General features: G+C 37.0%; 1 protein-coding gene across 1 annotated transcript in view; it reads left to right on the top strand.

Moving 5' to 3' along the window:
• Positions 1-15,332, top strand: part of RRAS2 (RAS related 2) — a 70,517-nt gene extending 55,185 nt beyond the window's left edge. Inside the window, exons 3-6 of the mRNA XM_068556190.1 lie at positions 321-423; positions 596-704; positions 11,505-11,623; positions 13,835-15,332. Coding sequence (XP_068412291.1) covers positions 321-423; positions 596-704; positions 11,505-11,623; positions 13,835-13,922 — 419 coding nt within the window. The 3' untranslated portion in view covers positions 13,923-15,332. The remainder of the gene's footprint in view (positions 1-320; positions 424-595; positions 705-11,504; positions 11,624-13,834) is intronic.
• The last annotated feature ends 3,728 nt before the right edge of the window (positions 15,333-19,060 follow it).

Below are 19,060 nucleotides of genomic sequence, written 5' to 3'. Positions count from 1 at the left end.
TAAACATCAAGAGACTTCAGAGGTTATCTGACTGTCTGCCTAGATGTATTTGATATTCTTAACCTTGTAATTGCTATGCTAATATATTCTAACTCAAAATCAATCTGCACTGATGAAGATAACTCTGAAACTGTCTGCCATTAGAATATATTTGTCTTTAGCATTGAATATAAAGTACTAAAAGGAGAATGCCATTTTTTAAATTATACTAAGTATGATGTGCTCCAGAGGACCCGGTTTAACTGGGCCTGCCCTTGTGAGGAAGCCATTTTTGTAAGATGAAAATACGAACATAATTACATTTCTTGTTTTTTCTTTAGTTCTGGATACAGCGGGACAAGAGGAGTTTGGAGCTATGAGAGAACAGTATATGAGAACTGGCGAGGGTTTCCTGTTGGTCTTTTCAGTCACAGATAGAGGCAGGTTTGTATCACTATTCAATTGTAGGTCTCCTGTTCATGTCTCGATCACTATTTCATTGAATTTGCATTCTTGTTTTTATAGAAAAAGGAAAAGTAATAAAGTAGTAAATGGAGCACGGGACTCTGAATTCTGATAGTTGACCAAATTGATTAATTTGTTTTTGTGTTTTTAGTTTTGAAGAAATCTATAAGTTTCAAAGACAGATTCTCAGAGTAAAGGATCGTGATGAGTTTCCAATGATTTTAATTGGTAATAAAGCAGATCTGGATCATCAGAGACAGGTGAGAAGGAATTTTGCTATTGGGAAGCCAATTATTTGTAATCATGTAAGTGAACAGATATGTTTAATGAGAAAGTGGCATGATCAAAAACACTGTGCTGAGTATGGCACACTGGATTTTATAGAGGTCCTGTAATAGGTGACAAATAAAAAGGAAGTAGATTTGGGGACATGACATTTTTACGTATTATACAGAACTTCAGTGGACTCCATAAGCCTGCAAGTATTTGCACCAGCTCCATTCACATGTTGTAATTTCTTAGGTAACACCCACAGCTCTAATTTAGTTAGATACTCTTAAACTTACCTGTAATTCAGTATTAATGCTACATTACCTCATTTAGAGAATGACTTTGATTTAAATTACAGTATTTGGATTTTTCCTAAGTCCCATTAATGACTGAATTTTCTGTTAATTCTTCACACATGGGCAGCTCTAACACCAGTAACCTGCAGGAAAATAATATTTTTAGTATTTAGTAGCAGGCTTGTTTATACTCACTTGTTCTTACCCACTTATTTCACATTTAATTTAAAAACATTCTGGTAAATATTGGCCTCATCTTTTTGTGGGGGGAGGAACAAGATCAGGTATAAATTAATGGAGGCTCTACATTATTTGGGGGTTCTTTTGGTGTCTTCATTTCTTTTAGGTCTTTAGTCTCTATCCCACATCTGGAATACAATTGTTTAAATACTTAATTTTTGCTGGTATTTAAGTTCTCTTTTGTTTTTATATAACCTTGTGTTAACAGACTTTTGTGTTAACAGATTTTGATTGAAAGTGCAAACATCAGGAAAAATTGGTTGATAAACAGCATTGAGGATAGCCTTCCATTTTGTAGTTAACTATTATTTAAAACATAATCTTTGATTTGTGTGCTCTATTTGTAAAGTTTTGCTGAAGGTATACCAAGTTTAAAGCATGAACTTAAGAGAATGATATTGTTCTAATGCTAAGGTTTAGAAATGGTTACCTGATGTAGAATGAATTTTACTGTCAGACCTCTTTCAAATCTGAATTATTATAAACTTAAGGTGAAAACATTCAATCTTCATTTCAAACCAGTATAAGCTGTTGGAAGTAATTTAGGATATGACATTGCTCACATCTTAAAACCTGGAGTAGACAGTCCATCTTTTTTTTTTTTTCTCATTTATATTTTATTTTTTGGGGACCATTTCCTTCAGTGTTTCTGAATCTAATTATGTTTATTAAATATTGCCCAGTAGAACCTTTTTACTGCTCTTCTCAGGCCTTTCTAGTACTAGAAACACTTTTAGATGTCATTGGATCTGGGGAATAATGGCAAAGTAACTCTGCAGGGAGCAAGCAGTTCTTGCCCTATCTAATGCTAGTTAGATATGTTTCCTGCTGTGATTTTTGTCAAACTTTTTTATGGTGGTAACTCCAGTAAAGGAATAAGTGGTAGGCCTGGGGTGAGGTGGGAATCTTCTATAGTTTAGGCAAGATTAGGGAGAACAGAGGAAAGGGAGTATGTCCACCAGAACTAAACAAGTCTTGCTATGATTAGCTTGGGGGCAAGGGGTCTGTATGAGTTACTTTTAAGTCATTTATATATTGAAGATTGCCAGTATTTGGAGTGTGGTTTCCATCTGTCTGCAGATATTAACATATTGTGGCACTTTGGCTTTGTTTTTACCATAGATTTATAAATTTTTCATCTAAGTTTTTTTCTTTTTATAAAAGTAATAGATTTCAGAGTAAAATAGGAACAAGGTGGTAAAAGAAGCAATATAGGGGATGATAAGTTTAATATTTCCATCCCCTTAAAGGTAGGCAATTAGCTTGGAGTAAGTTCTTAATTTCTCTGGTTTAAAACATATACATAGACATTAAGTACTATGTACATGCTGAAAAGTTGAAATGTATATATATCCAAGGGAGAAAAGCAAATGGCTGAAAACTGCTTAGTTTTCTGCTCATTCCTATAGATTCTCCTCTCTGAAGGATAGGCACAAAGAAACATTTTATTCCCCCCATGCTTTGTGTTCTCTTTTCTAGGTTCCTTCACCCTGCACTCAGGCATAAAAGTCATCATCATTACTCTTATGTGAGAGCCTTTAGTGCTGACTGGAAATCCTACTACGTTTCTCTAGTCTATTCATTTCCCACTTGTTTGGATGATTATTACTTACTTTCTATTTTTAAATTAATAACACTTTCTTCCCCTTCCTCATCCTCAGCAGATTGATGATGAGTGGTATTTTCCTATTTCACTGAGAAATTTTTACATGTTCCCAAGCTCCACATGCGCTAACCTAAGGGCGCGTATGCCCCATTAATTCTGCTTCCTCCCACTTACATGGATAAACTTCACCTCCCTGACCAGCCTCTCTGATAGGCACTGAAGCCCGACCGTTCCTCCTCATGGGCATCACCCCAGCAATTGTTCCATCCAGGTGTTCCATTTCTCTCCTGCATGATTATTCCCATCAGCATGCAACATGCTACAATGCTCTCACCTATAAAACAAAAAGTAATAACCACAGCAAAAGCTAATCTCACATTCCTCTTCGAGAACCTTTTTTGCTGCTCCTCCTAGTAAGGAAAACTCCTTAGAAGCGTTATCTACGCTCGCTCTCTACTTCCTTTCCTTTCTTTTTCTTGTTTGCACTGACTGCAGGCATGTAGCACCCGGTCAGGGTCACCACTTGCGCAGATGTAACATTTGACACAGTTACCCACACTTTCCTTTTTGAAACACTTCGTTTACTTAGCTCTGGAACACCATTCCCTATGCATCCTCCCCCCTCCCACCTCCTTTTGTTGGTACTTCCTTGTCTTTCTCAGGTGTCTTAGGGCTCAGGCACACTCTCTTCTGTGTACATTCTGTGTCCTGGATGTACAAAGACAAACATGCCTTACCCCTCCAAGCCTTGAGGGCCATACTTGGTGCAGTTGAAATTGAGATGCTGTACTAAAGGTTTTCACCTTTTAAAAGTCTCTTCAGAATTAAAGATGATGTTCTGTAATGCCTTGGCACCCTTACTTGCTCTACCAACTGATGCTGGACAGGCCACAGGCACCTCATAATAACTTCTTCCACTTGTTTGGAAATGCTGACATTTTGGTCATCTCTTTAGGTCAGTGACCAGTCTGGCTTGCTCTTAGTTGCTGATCAGCTTGTTCTTTTCTGCCTTTGTCTTAGGCTCTACCCTTTGGACTTTCTCTAGCTTCTAGCCCGTTTTCTGTTACATAGCAAATGCCAGTTCCCCATGTTCTTTGAATTTGTGGGTCAGCCCTGGGCATTCCTACTACTGCTCCTGAGATTCTGAACACATGAGGGAGGGGAGATCAGCCAGAAGAGGCTTTGCCTATTTCCTTTTGACTTCTGTATCTCTGTGGACTTGCTTCATCCACCCACCTATTCATCCAATTTTTTATAGAACACTTTCTAGGCACTTACGACAGAGCAGTAGAAAAAACAAGGTCACCGAAATAAAAAGAGATCTGTAGAATTTGAATGGCAGTGTTACCACATACCTGGGCCCTTAGAGATACATTGATCGTTTTGTTTATCCTGTCAGAGGTATAGGAAGAAAATATGGGTAAATGATTTACTTGCCCTTGCTAAAATGTAAACGTAGGTAAATATGACAACATATTGATTCTGAAATTTCATACAGCAGCTGTGTGTGGGCTTGGACTGTGGACTTCATGATAGCTCTGATTTCAAGTTCCTTGTCCTTGACTCAGCCTCGTCTAGAAATCAATGGTTTTTTGCCTTTTTAAAAAAAGTTTGTTTTTGCTTTTTTGATTTTCCCCCTTTTACCTCTCCTGGCTTGCCTCAGTTTCTCCCTTTCCTGTCCCCCTTGTTAGGTACTTAATTTCTACTGGCCACCATTAATTCCAGAAAGGAGCCCATTACACTTATAACAATAGATTACTTAAGTATATTAATCCCCACTCCTCTTATCTGTAAGTACCTTGACCACAATGTGCCCTGCAGCCTCCCAGGAAGAAGAACCCCCTCCCCCCAACAATAGAGTAAGGGTCTTCTCTGGCCTTACCTGTTTGTGCCTTGTCTGCATCTAAAAGATTTGTAAGCGCCATGACGGCTTCTCAGTTTTGACCACTTAGTTTTGTTCATGTTTTGTCCTTAGCACAGAGAACAAAGGTATGCACTCAATATACAGTTGCTGAATGAATGAATCAAGGCATCAGTGAATCAAGATGTGGTATTAATATGATGACTCTTTCTACATAATAGATATTTTTGAAAAACAAAACAAGTTTTGCTTCTGTAAACTTAGGTTATTCATTTACTTGACACATCCCTAAGTGACTATTGCAGATGTTGTACTCTATTCCTATTAAACTTAGTTTGTTTAATAAAATTGCTCTCATCATTCCCATTTTGCTCTTCTCTATTTAGAAATACGTAGTATTAGGTAAACTCATGTTATTGTGGATTTTCACAAATATTCATTTGTGCCTTAGAACTGAGTCCCATGGGAGGTTGCCAAATGGTAAATCTGAATTTCTTGCATCAGGTTCACCTTTGTTGTTTAAAACAAAACATTTCTGGTAGCACTCAGACCTACTAAACCAGAATATCCAGGCTTAGGATTTGGTATCTTTGTAAAATTCTCTGGGTTGGGGAACCTCTAGGAAATCCTTGTTTGTGTAGCTTTCAATCTTCTGTTGATTTCTAGCTTCACAATGTTTTGGCTTTGGTACATGTGGTGTTCTTTTTGTCATATTTTTTTCCTTTGGTGGTAGTGATGCTATTTTTACTTCTTCGTTAAAAGTATGCTACACCAGTGAGCTCATAAGCAGCTTTATGTGTGGTTAGAGATTTCTTGACCAGAAATGTGTGTATGAACTTTGCTGACCTCGATTCCTGGAAGACTGATGTGAGACCATGCTTTAAAAATAAATAAATGAAGCACATAAACAGTCTTAGCCGTGGGATTGTTTTATCATCTAGACCATTAATTCATTAATTTTTCTTAATTGTATAAAGATAGGTCATTTGCTGTTTCCCTCTGGCCGAATTACATTATGTAGGTGGGATAGGGCAAGGTAGCTTTCTAAAGAATAATTGAGCAGAAATACAAAGAACAAAATTCTTAAGGACATACATTTCCCTCCCCCAATCAAATTACTTTATATTAGTAAAGTAAGTAATTTATTAAGATTGACATGTCGCAAAAATTTATTTTTACTTTTCTTCTTTTATATCTGTTTTCTTTTACTTCAAGATGTACTTATTTGGTCATACTCTATTTCCTTAATGTATATTTATTAAATAACTACTATGTGCTCTTCTAGGCTCTGGGTGTACAAAGACCCAATATACCTTACAACTTAGCTAAAAAGGACATAATGGTGGGATAATGAGAAAACAAAACCAAAAATTGTAGTGTAGTGTGTTGACTTTTTTTGCTGGTCATTATAGGATGTGATGGGCCTTCTGGGATGCTGTTGTAAAAACAACACTAAGGAGAAGTTTTTGATTGCTTGAGTCTTGAAGTATTAGTATGAAACAAATTAGGAGTATAGAGTTGGGAGAGAAGGGATGACATCCCAGGATGAAGGAACAGAATTTTTGACAACATGAGGATATTTTTGTAGGAAGGAATTTTATGTCAACTTTTCTTAAAAAAGGAATTGTCCTTTCTAAATTGGTGGCTCTGTAAAGATTTATTTTCTTACTTGGCTTCCTTACTTATTATTAATTGATTGCTTGATTTGATTGATTTATATTTCAAACCATAGGCCTTATGGTACATGTGCTGTTTTGAAGAGAGGCAGGGTAAATTTTAAGGTTACATAAACTTGGGTATACTAATACTGTGTAGAACCTGCCTGCCACTCTTTCGGAACACAACAGAGTATAAACTGTTATGAAGTAATCGTTAGATATATGTGCATTAATGTAATGGCCTAATGATATTGCATTGAAGGTGCTGAATTTTGAGAATATAATATTAAATTAGGAGAACAAGCTACCTGAAAGGATTAGAGGGAACAATACCTTGAGCTAAAATAGGGCCCAGGAATATTCTAATCAGCCAGAGTGTCAAACTTGATAATTCCTGGGGTATCGAATAGTGCATTGAGAAGGGTTTTGTTCTAGTAGTGGGGCAAAATTAGCCTTAGATGAAATGCTGTTCTGGTACTGTACAATAGAAAGGATCAAACTTTCCGAATAATTGCATCCCAGAAGAAAGCTCAAGAATATTTATAGGAATACAAATTATCCGGAACTCAATAGGTAAAAATCTAGTAACCACGCATCCACTCAAAACTTACCAAGCATGTAAAGAAGCAGGAAAATATGACCCATAGTAAGGAGAAAAAACAGTGAATAGAAACAGATCTAGAAATGACACAGATGATAGAGTTGGTGAGCAGAGAAATTAAAATGGTTATTATAACCATATATACCATATGTTCAAGAAGCTAGAGAAAAGACTGAATATTGAATATGTTAAGTAGAGACATGGAAGATGTAAAAAGATCAAAATCAAACTTCCGGAAATTAAAACTACAATGTCTGAGATGAAAAATACACTGGATGGGATTAACAGCAGAAGTAATGGCTGAAAATTTTCTAAATTTGATGAAAACTTACAAAGCTCAACAAACCCTGAGCACGAGAAATATGAAGTAAACTACAAGGCACATTATAATGAAATTGCTTAAAAACAGTGATAAAGAGAAAATATTGAAAAGTAACCAGAGGGGGGAGAAACATCGCATACAGGGGATCAAAGATAAGGATGACAGCAGTCACACTGTTTCTCACAGGAGATGATGCAAAGAAGATGGTGGTACAGCATCTTTCCAGGTACTGAGAGAAAAAACTCATCTGAAAATTTACTTCAAAAACAAAGGTGAAGTCAAGACTTCTCCCAGATAAACAAAAAGTGAAAGAATTTATTACCGGCAGACCTACGTTAAAAGAAATGCAAAAAACAAGGAAAACCATACCGAATGGAAATCTGGATCTATACAAAGAAATGAAGAACACCTTTACCCATTTATGTGGGTAAATATAAATGACTTTTACTGTTATTTAAATCTCCTGAAAACATAATTGGATGTTTAAAGCAAAAATAATAACAATATATTCTAAAGTAATAGGTATAATAATAAAAAGAGCAGGAGGGAGAAACATACTATTGTTATAAGGTTCTTAAACTATACATGGATTGACATAATATCATTTGAATTAGACAGTGATGAGTGAAACATGTATATTATAAACTCTAAAGCAATTATAAAAATCACATAATAGGTACATAGCTTATTAGCCAACAAAGAAGATCAAATGGAATCATAAAAACAATACAGTTAACCGAAAAGAAGGCAACTTTTGATAAGTAGAACAAAGAATAAATGGGATGGTTAGGAAACAAATTTCAAGATGACCCAACTATATCAGTAATCACATTAAACATAAATAGTGTGAACACCTCAATTAAAAGGCAGACATTGTCAGACTGGATAAAAAGCAAGACCCTGCAAGAAATCTACTTTCAACGTAAAGACACAAATAGGTGAAAAGTACAAAGGATGAGGTAAGGTATACCATGCTAATACTAATGAAAAAAAAGTTGAAGTGGCAATATAAATATCAGACTAAGTAGATTTCGGAGCAAATATTATTACTAGGAATAAAGAGGATCATTTCATAATGATAAAGAGATTAATTCATCAAGAGGACTTAACAATCCTAAACATTCATGTAATGAATAACAGCTTCAAAATTCTTAAAGCAAAAATGGGAAGAACAGTTATAGTCAGAAGTTTCAGCACCTCTTTCAGTAATGGAGCAAGTGGAAAGAAAATCAGTAAGGATATAGATGGTTTGAATAACACTGTTGGGCAACTTATCCTAACTGACGTTTAGTAAACACTCCACTGAACAACAGCAGAATACACATCTTTTGAAATGAGAATGGGTCATAGAACAAGTCTCAATACAGTTAAAGGGATTCTAGTCAGATGGTGTATGTTCTTTGACCACAGTGGGATTAAATTGGAAATAACAAAGATATCTAGGAGATCTCCAAATATGAGGAAATTAAGATACTTTTAATTTACCCTCGGTACAAAGAAAAAACAGGACATTACAAAGTATTATGAGCTGAATGATAACTAAAACAACATATCAAAATTTGTGGGATGCTATTAAAGAAGTACCTATAGAGAAATTTATAGCATTAAATATTTGTATTAGGAAAGAAAAAAGGTTTCAATTCAGTGACTAGCTTCTACCTTAAGAACTATAAGAAAAAGAGCAAATTAAAACCATAGTAATCAGAAGAAGTAAAATAATAAAGAATGGAAACCAATGAAATTGAAAATAGAAAAAACATAGAAAAGTAAATAAAAACCAAAAACTGTTTTTTAGAAGATCAAAGTTACAAATCTAGCCAGAATGATCAGGTAAAAAAAAAAAAAAAAAAAGACAAATTCAGTAATGGGAGAGATAACCATCCTTTCAAATCTTTTTTTTTTCTTTTGTTAATAAATTTAGGGAAGGCTCTTTTATTTATTTATTTATTTTTGTATTTATTTTTGGCTGTGTTGGGTCTTCGTTTCTGTGCGAGGGCTTTCTCTAGTTGTGGCGAGCGGGGGCCACTCTTCATCACGGTGCGTGGGCCTCTCACTATCGTGGCCTCTCTTGTTCCCGAGCACAGGCTCCAGACGCACAGGCTCAGTAGTTGTGGCTCACGGGCTTAGTTGCTCCGTGGCATGTGGGATCTTTCCAGACCAGGGCTCGAACCCGTGTCCCCTGCATTAGCAGGCACATTCTCAACCACTGCGCCACCAGGGAAGCCCTCAAATCTTAATAGATATTTAAAAGATAATAAGGAAATACTATAAACAACTTTATACCAATAAATTCAGCAGGTTAGATGAAATACACCTATTCCTTGAAAGGCACAAACTCAAGAAAAAAATAGATAAGCTGAGTAGTACTATATGTATAAGATAAATCCAATTTATTGTAAAAACCTTTCCTCAAAACTCCAGGCCCAGATGGATTCACTGGGCCAGTTTTACCAAACTGATTTTGCTGAAACTATTCCAGAAGATTGAAGAGGAGAGAATTCTTTCCAACTCATTATATGAAGCCAGTATTACTCTGATACCAAATCAGACAAAGATATAAGAAAACTACAGTTCAATATTTCTCAGAAACATAGATGTAAAATTTTTTAATTAAAATTTTAGTAAATAGAATTCAATATATGAAAAGAACAATGCATTATCACTCAAGTGGAGTTAATTCCAGGAATGCCATGTTGATTTAACAGGCGAAAGTGAATCAGTATAATTTATCATATTAACAGACTAAAAAGGAAAGATCATATGATCTCAACCGATGCAGAAGAAAAAAATTTGACAAAATGCAGCATCGGTTCCTGATAAAAACTCTTTATAAATGGAATAGTGAGGAACTTTATTAACCTGATAAAGGGCATCTGTAATAAAACCCTACAACCAACAACTTACTTAATGGTGAAAGACCAAATGCTTTCTCCCTAAGATCAGAAACAAGTCAAAAGTACCCCCTCACCACTGCTGTCTTGAAGCTTCCAGGCAGTGAGGTAAGGCCAGAAAATGAATGAAAAAACATCCACATCAGAAAGGAAGCAACAAAACTGTCTTTATTAGCAAATGGCATGATTGCTTATGTAGAAAAGCCTATGGCATTTACAAAAACAAAGCAAAACAAACTCACCTAGATAAGTGAGTTTAGCATAGTTCCAGGTTCTAAGATAAAGATACAAAAATTATGATTCTGTTTTGCAGAGAAAAATGTATATCATTGAAAAAAGATGAGAAGAATGTGGTTCTGTATGGATGATAAGTTCCTAAATTTTCTTTTTTTTCCTTTTTGCCCATCTGTAATTTTCTCACCTTCTATAAGTGTTTACTTTTGTGGTAATGACAGCAGTGAAAGTCACTTTTTCAGAAATATGAATTTTCAGCCCCACTATATAAATATAAATGTAATGTAGTTTAATAGTTGTAGGTAATTATCACTATTCCAACCCTCTACATTTAAAATATATATAGGGCATTGACTATATAGGGCTAATATTCAATTAGCCTTTTCTTGTTCTGGCCTACCATTTATATGTCATCAGCAATGCTACCCTTCCCTGCCTACCTTCCTTCATTTCTTCATGTAAGGAAGGCATTGTGAGGGCTTGTGGTCCTATTCATTATTTTTTTCCCACGTATTTATTGAGAGTCTTCCAAGTACCAGGTACTGGGGAATGCAGACGTGAAGAAGACCCCATGGCTTCTTGAGGCATGCCCTGCTCTCCAGCCTCATCTCTTGCCATTTTCTCTCTTAGCTTACTGTATTCCAGCCACTCTAGGCTTCTTTCAGTTTCTGGAACTTGGAGTGCCCTCATGCCTGCTGTTTCCTTTGTCAGGGATACTTCTTCACCCTGACCCAATTCCATACGCTTTACCTAAATATCACTTCCTCAGGGAAGCTTTCCCTGACCTGCTCAGCAGGGTTATACACTCTCATAGCACCTTGTACTTCCCAGAATTTATCACTGTTGTACTTAATACTTTTTGAGTAATCACTAGGCTGACATCTTGCTTCTGTCATGTTCTGAGTTTTTCTGCAGAGGTGGGCTTCAGTACTGTGAGTTAAGCTATTAAGTGTCTTGGTTCGTCTTAAGACAAACCAGCTTGGTCTCTGGCTGGATTAACAGTACAGTGTGTGGCCGAGCAGTAGATGGAGCAGATCTAATTGTTAATACTGTGCCTCAAACACAACTCTTGAAATTTCAGGTAACGCAGGAAGAAGGACAGCAGTTAGCACGACAACTTAAGGTAACATACATGGAGGCGTCAGCAAAGATTAGGATGAATGTAGATCAAGCTTTCCATGAACTTGTCCGGGTTATAAGGTAAGCAAAACACATCACAGAAGTTTGTTTTAATTTATTGAACTTGATGGGTAGTCACATTATGCTTTTAAAAAAAATTAACTAGGAAAAAAATTACCATTAAGTGTTTTTTGTAAGAAAGAGGAAAGTGTATGTAGGAGTGATGCTTTTCTGGGAATCATTTTTGACATGGTATGTTACAATTTTTAATTACGTACATAATTCTGGTTCTTTCCTACATAAAAAGCCTAATTTTATTATATTGAAGTAGAGAACACACAGAGATTTTGAAAAGAATTGGTGCACCTTCCAAAGGTGGCGGTGGTGTGAAGATAGTGACGACAGCAGCTAACACTTGAGTGGTAGCCTCTGCCAGATCCTGTGCTAAGTGCTTCACGTGTATTACTACATTTAATCCCCACCACAACCCAGTGATGCCCCTACTCTCCCATGAGAAAACGGGTACAGAGAGGTGAAATAATATGAACATATTAAATGGCAGAGCTGGGACTTAAATCCAGGTCTCTGATTCCGGAGCCTGTGCTCTTAGCTTTGCTTCTTGCCCACTCCTTCCAGGCCATGAGGAAGCCAGGCAGCAGGGATTCAGCAGTCCCACAGGGTATGAAGTGTGATATCCAGACTTCATAGAGGTTTTCTGTTCGCTGGCTTAGGAGGCCTCTGTGGTTCAGAAAGTGTTAATGGGTTCCAGGAAGCTGGAGGTGGTGAGTGAGGTTGGCTGGAGTTGGTGTGTGTGAGAAAGAGTGAGTTGCTTTAGCAGGTGGGGTTTTGTGAGATTATTTTGGGTCTTGGTGGCTTGGCCTCTGCTTCATCCTCTGTTCTTAGATCTGCTGGTTTCCCTGCTAGTTAGTTTGACAGGTATGTGGAGTTAGTTCCTGTTAGTTGTACGTCTAAGGTGAATTGACATTTTGAGCTCTGGGCTTCTACTTGTACTTTTTCTTAGCCCGTTACTAGGGCATTCTTTTTGTGGGGTGGAAAAGAAGATTGCTTTTTATTTTTTAGTACTTTGTTAAAAATCCAAATTCAGTTATTTTTTAATGAATACAGAGTCTCAGTTTTGCAAGATGAAAAGATTTGGGAGGTGGATAGTAGTGCACAACATTGTAAATATATGTAAAGCACTGAACTGTACACTTAAAAATGGTTGAGATGGTAAATTTTATGTGTATTTTACCCGCCCCCACCCCCCCCAAACCAATTCCTTTTTTTTTTTTTTTGGCCATGTTGGATCTTCGTTGCTGCGCGCAGGCTTTCTCTAGTTGTGGCGAGCGGGAGCTACCCTTCGTTGCGGTGCGTGGGCTTCTCACTGAGGTGGCTTCTCTTGTTGCAGAGCACGGGCTCTAGGCACACGGGCTTTAGTAGTCGCGGCATGCGGGCCCTAGAGTGCGTGGGCTTTAGAAGTTGTGGCACGTGGGCTTGGTAGTTGTGGCATGTGGGCTCTAGAGCACAGGTTCAGTCGTTGTGGCGCACGGGCTTAGTTGCTCCGTGGCATGTGGGATCTTTCCAGACCAGGGATTGAACCTGTGTCCCCTGCATTGGCAGGCGGATTCTTAACCACTGCACCACCAGGAAGTCCCACCAGTGCTTTTTAAAAATAATTTTTATTGCTTTTTTGAAATATTTAATCCCTGGTTTTGATCCTCAGAATTGATCCACGTCCATCAGTCAGTTAGGAGTGAGGAGGGGGTACATGAGACTTTTTTTGTGCCAGAAACCGTTAGACATTTGAACATAACAAAATCTTCTTTAATCCTCATAGCAACTGTGAAGGGTAGGGTTTTATTATCCCTCCTTAAAAACACACCCCTCAGAGAGATCAACTAACTTGTTTAATACAGACTTGTAGTTACGAAGTGGCAAAACCAGGATAGGAATGGCATACCTTATAAGGGCAGGTACTCTAGTGATGGATGTTCATTCCTAAGGATACCTTAGAGTCATGGAATTTCAAACTGGGAAGGGAACTCAGAGGTTGTTGAGTTCAGCATCTCACCTAATTGAATACTCACCCGTAAATGAAACTCAGACAGCTTTGCTTATGCTCATGTTGAAGCATTTGTACCTCCCTGCCCCCAAAGATTTGCTTTGATTCCCTAGTTGAAATTTAACATTGAAAAGCATATGCACATAAACCAGACTCATCCAACAATAACCTGCATTTATAATAATGTATTACCAAAAAGTCAATTATCTATAGGTTTTTCTATCTTACAGGAAATTTCAGGAGCAGGAATGTCCTCCTTCACCAGAACCAACACGGAAAGAAAAAGACAAGAAAGGCTGCCACTGTGTCATTTTCTAAGAATCCCTTGAATTTTAGCTACCAACTGCCAGGAAAAGCCCTCATCTTCTCTTCTCTCCTTACGGTTTACATCACGTTGGTACCTTTCTAGCCTTAGATAAATGATCACCGTGGTAGCCTTAGACCAAGAAGCTGGCTAATCCTTTCCATGAAGCTAATCCAATGGTCAGTCAAGACAGATTTAAAGGAAACACTAAGGCTGCTTCAAAGATTATCTGATTCCTTTAAAATGGATATCTATATACACAGACACATTCTTTTTTTAAGGGCTTACTTTTAATAGGGATGGATCAGTTTTGGAACCTAAGCTGTTTGCCAAGCTGAAGTCATAGGTTGTGAAATAACTTTTAACTTCTGGAATCATATTGCCTACTGTTACTCTAAATAGAAACATAGGGAGTTTTTTTAAAATGTGAATTTTTGCCTATCTCTAAAAATTTTGATGTCAACTTTAGTTAACCTTAAATACACTGAATTGAACCCACAAAAGTGAGACATCTCAGACCTTTACTGATGCTATAGCCTTTTGTTTTCCAGTGGCCAAAATACCAAAATGCCTACTGTATTTATAGGTTAAAAACTGCGTGTAAAGCCTTTACTATTATTCCTAAAGATAATATTCTATGTGGCCAAATATTTGGACTCATTTTGGACTTAGGCATTTTAGTGTTCTTGGTTTTTTAATTTAACTCTTTTCACAGCCATGTTGAGAGTAAAAATAAATAATTTCTGTCTGTCTTCCTTTTCAAGTATTTCTGGATAAGGGATTCAAAAAAACTAAAACTGTTTTTGTTTGTAATATAAAATATGGAATTGATCTTTCCAGGGTCAGAGATGATTACTGTTTTGCTATATACTTTTATACATTATTTTCTTATCAAACTAGTTAACAAGTATTTTTATATGTTTGTAAGCAAATATGCTTTCACAGCATACCTTGTGTATATGTAAAGATAAGTATTTAATTCTCACTGTTCACTTTTAGCTGACAAAGGAAAAAAAGTGAAAACTACAGAAACTGTGGTAGAACCTTACATGCTGTTCTGGTCCTGGTTGTACCCACCTTTGGCCAGTCACATAGCTACTCAAGAAACCTTCCCAATAGAGTACAACAGGATGAGAATCTGAAATCACTTCCGATATCCCCTACTAGATATTGACTGCTATATCAAGTAGTAAGTGGTAAAACTTTTAATTGACAATTAGTATAACTGTGGGTGACTTCTGATTTTGTTTTTAATTCTGTGGATTGTGTTTAAACAATTCAAAAGTATGTTCCTGATTTTGAGATACTAAGTGGTATTGCACAGTTGTCACTTTATTGAATGTGTACAACAGTTCCATGAAGTTTATAAAGCATACCCTTGTATAGCTTCAGGTGCTAGAATTAAAATTGATCTGTTATCACAAGATGATGCTTGATGACTTGTTATTTTGGTGGTTTATTGAAGGAATGAGTGTTGGAGGAAACTTATTTTCATAGCTCTGTGCCTTTTCCTGAGGATTTGAATCTAAGATCAATACTGGTTATTTAGTAGGTGAACTTGAAGTGAAATGGCTTGGTGTTTTTAGTGATTTCCTGAATATTTTCTTAAGTCATTGTTTCTTTAACTTTTTCTATGAAGTGCTCCTGACAGAGATTCCTCACTGTAGAGGGGAGAGGAGGGTGGATACATACACATATACTCTCTCCGAGGATGATGCCTAAAACAGCTGAAGCAAAGCACACAAATTTATTTGAATGCTAATTAAAATTACTGCCCAGGAGGATACCACATTTATCCCGTGGCTTTTGGTGCTATAGCATTATCTTGTATCCTTGTTAGTACTTTCAGTTGGGGAAGTTTTTTTTATTTATCGTTGGTAACTTCAGATAAAAAGAGATAGTCTATACAACATTCGTATTTAGTGGGAAACCTTTTGTTTTATTCTGAGTAGATGATTTATAACAAAGCAGGCTAAAAGTTAAATTTTGTTATCTCAGTTTACTTCTTTTTTTCTCTCTGTGCTTTACTTTGGATAATTTTTACTCCTACATCTTCAAGTTCCCTAACGTTTTCTTCTGCAGTTATTCAATCTGCTGTTAACCCCATCCAGTGAATTTTTCATTTCAGACCTGACGTTTTTTCCTCCTGTAGAAGTCCTGTTTTTTAAAAAATGTATCTTCTGTTTCTTTCCTCATTATGTTCATGTATTTCTCTTATCCAGCCCCTCTCAATTGAGTTGCCAGAGAACTGGGTCTAATGCCTTATCTGTTGTATGTAGTGAATTAACTTCTGTGCATCTGGAATGGTTCTAGCTGTGTACCATCCTTGGGAGAATTGAGAAAATAATCCCTCAAGTAACTTTTTGTACTGCTTAATTCTCTCGCAGAACCCCAGTTGAGAAAGGCTGCTCTGAATATTTGAACGTGGTTACAGTAGCTGTTTAACATCCTTGTCCGCTGATCATCTCTGTAAGTTTAGGATCTATTTCTATTGACTGATTTTTCTCTAGTTATGGTCTCATTTTCCTGCTCCTTCACATGTCTAGTAAGTTTTTATTGATATTAGATGCTGGACATTGTGTATTTTATGTTGTTGGGTGCCTAGATTTTGTTGCCTTCATCTAAAGATTCTTGAGCTTTGTTCTGGTAGCCAGTTAATTTATTTGTAGTTCAGTTTGGTCCTTTCAAGGCTTGTTTTTAAGCTTCATGCAGACTCAAGTAGCTTTTTTCCCAGGACAGTTTAGCTCCACTACTAAGGTGTGGCCTTTTTGGGGTCTCTACTGAATGCCCTGTGTAATCATTGAGGACTCCAGTTTGGCTCATGGGAACTCAGACAATTCCCAGTCCCAATATGAGCTCTGGGGAACCATTCTATTCGCAGCTCCTAGGTCATTCTTTCCCTAGCCTCCTGGAGTTTCACCCTATACATGCATATGTTAATATTTAGCAAAGACTCGTTGACCCTCTGCATATTTTTGGAGCTCTTTCTCTGTTTGGCTCTCTCCCCTACAGTACTTTGTCCTGCAGCTTTCAGCTGCTTCACACTCCCTGATCTCCAGTGTCTGTCTTCAGCTCAGGGAAACATTTGTGACCTGCTTGGAATCCCCTATCCCCTCTGCAATCTGGAATGTGTCTCTAGGCAGAGAGCCAGGACAGTCTTAAGGTTTAGTTTATTTGTTTTTCTTCCATCAGGGATTGTAGTCCTGTGCTGCCTGGTGTATAATGTTTGAAAACAGTTGTTTCACATATTTACTCTAGTTTTCTGATTGTCTAAGGTAGGAGGGTAAAATGTGGTTCATGCTACTCCATGACTGGAAGTTGAGGTCGTTCGCATTTGATTTCCATCATATAATCAGAGGTACCTTGTAGCCATCAATCTATGACTTGAAATCTTTTCTCACGGAGAATGGCCAGTCTTGTGACACGAATAGTCCTTGTCTGTGTGGCCGTTGTATTTTCCTCTCTACCTGGGGGGCCGGCAAACTTTTTCTCTAAAGGGCCGGTTCGTAAATATCACCTTGGGCTTTGCAGGCCATGTGGTTTTTGTCCCAGCCACTCAGCTCTACCATTGTAGCGCCAAAGCAGCCATAAACAATGTATAAATGAAAGAATGTGTCTGTGTTCCAATGAAACCTTATTTGTGGACACTGAAGTTTGTATTTCATATAATTTTCTTTCTTTCTTCTTCTTCTCCTTTTTTTTTTTTTTTTTTATTATTTATTTGGCTGCGCCGGGTCTTAGTTGCGGCATGCGGGATCTTCGTTGCGGCATGTAGGATCTTTCAGTTGGGGCACACGGGCCCACACAATCGCACATGCGATCTTTTAGTCGCGGCCTGCAGGATCTAGCTCCCTGACCAGGGTTCGAACCCGGGCCCCCAGCATTGGGAGCATGGAGTCTTAGCCACTGGACCACCAGGGAAGTCCCCATGTCATTTTTGTGTGTTATGAAATATTAATCTTTTGAATTCTTTTCAAAAATTCATTTAAAATTGTAAAAATAATTCTGTACAAAAACAGATGGCAGACTGGATATGATCTGTGGGCCATGGTTTGCCAATCCTGCTCTTTAGCACATTTAGCATTTGAAATTGCACTCCCAACTTCAGAATCTCTTATGAATGTGGAAATTCTTTCAAGCAGGATTTCCTGAATTAACAGTCATGAATTTCTGTCCTAGGAATTTTCTCCCTATATTGTTTGTTTAGGGCTTTACAGTGTTTCAGAGTTGAACATTATGCCCTATTGACATACCTCTTACACTGATGATTCTCTAAATTTGGGACTTCAGAGTTTTGTAATATATATATATATACTTTGTCCTTTGACTATTAAAATTCAGTGTAACAAAGTTGCATATACTTAAGGTCTAACTTGTTCCTCCTCTAACTGTTCGTCACCACTTGTTTTAATTTCTTTCTTTCCCCATTCCTATACATAGTGATGCCATTGAACAGGTAACTGGCAGGTAAATAGGAGATGATGATAAAGTGACCACTTTTCAGTATCATTCAAACACTTAAAGGTACTTAACCAGTGACTGCTTATAAAGTTTCAAAGTACTTTTTAGAAAAAAGGCATTTTAATTTTTTTTTAATTTTAATTTTATTGGAGTATAGTTAATTTACAAGGTTGTGTTAGTTTCAGATGTACAGCAAAGTGATTCAGTTACACATACATTTATTCTTTTTTAGATTCTTTTCTCATATAGGTTATCACAGAATACTGGGTAGAGTTCCCTGTGCTATACAGTAGGTCCTTGTTGGTTATCTGTCTTACATATAGTAGTGTGTATATGTTCATCCCAAGCTCCTGATTTGTATCTTCCCACCAAGTTTCCCCTTTGGTAGCCATAAGTTTGTTTTTGATACCTGTAAGTCTGTTTCTGTTTTATAAATAAGTTCATTTGTATCATTTAAAAAAAATTAGATTCCACATATGAGTGATATCATATGATATTTGTCTTTCTCTGTCTGAATTACTTCACTTAGTATGATAATCTCTAGGTCTATCCATGTTGCTGCAAATGGCATGATTTCATTCTTTTTTTATGGCTGAATAATATTCCATTGTATATATATGTATCACATCTTCTTTATCCATTCCTCTGTCGATGGACCTATAGGTTGCTTCCATGTCTTGGCTTGTAAAAT

The sequence above is a fragment of the Eschrichtius robustus genome, chromosome 11 (genome assembly GCF_028021215.1).
Source record: "Eschrichtius robustus isolate mEscRob2 chromosome 11, mEscRob2.pri, whole genome shotgun sequence".
In the NCBI taxonomy this organism is placed as follows: domain Eukaryota; kingdom Metazoa; phylum Chordata; class Mammalia; order Artiodactyla; family Eschrichtiidae; genus Eschrichtius; species Eschrichtius robustus.
Note: the sequence above shows the minus strand (reverse complement) of the source record. Positions and strands in the feature narration are given on the sequence as shown.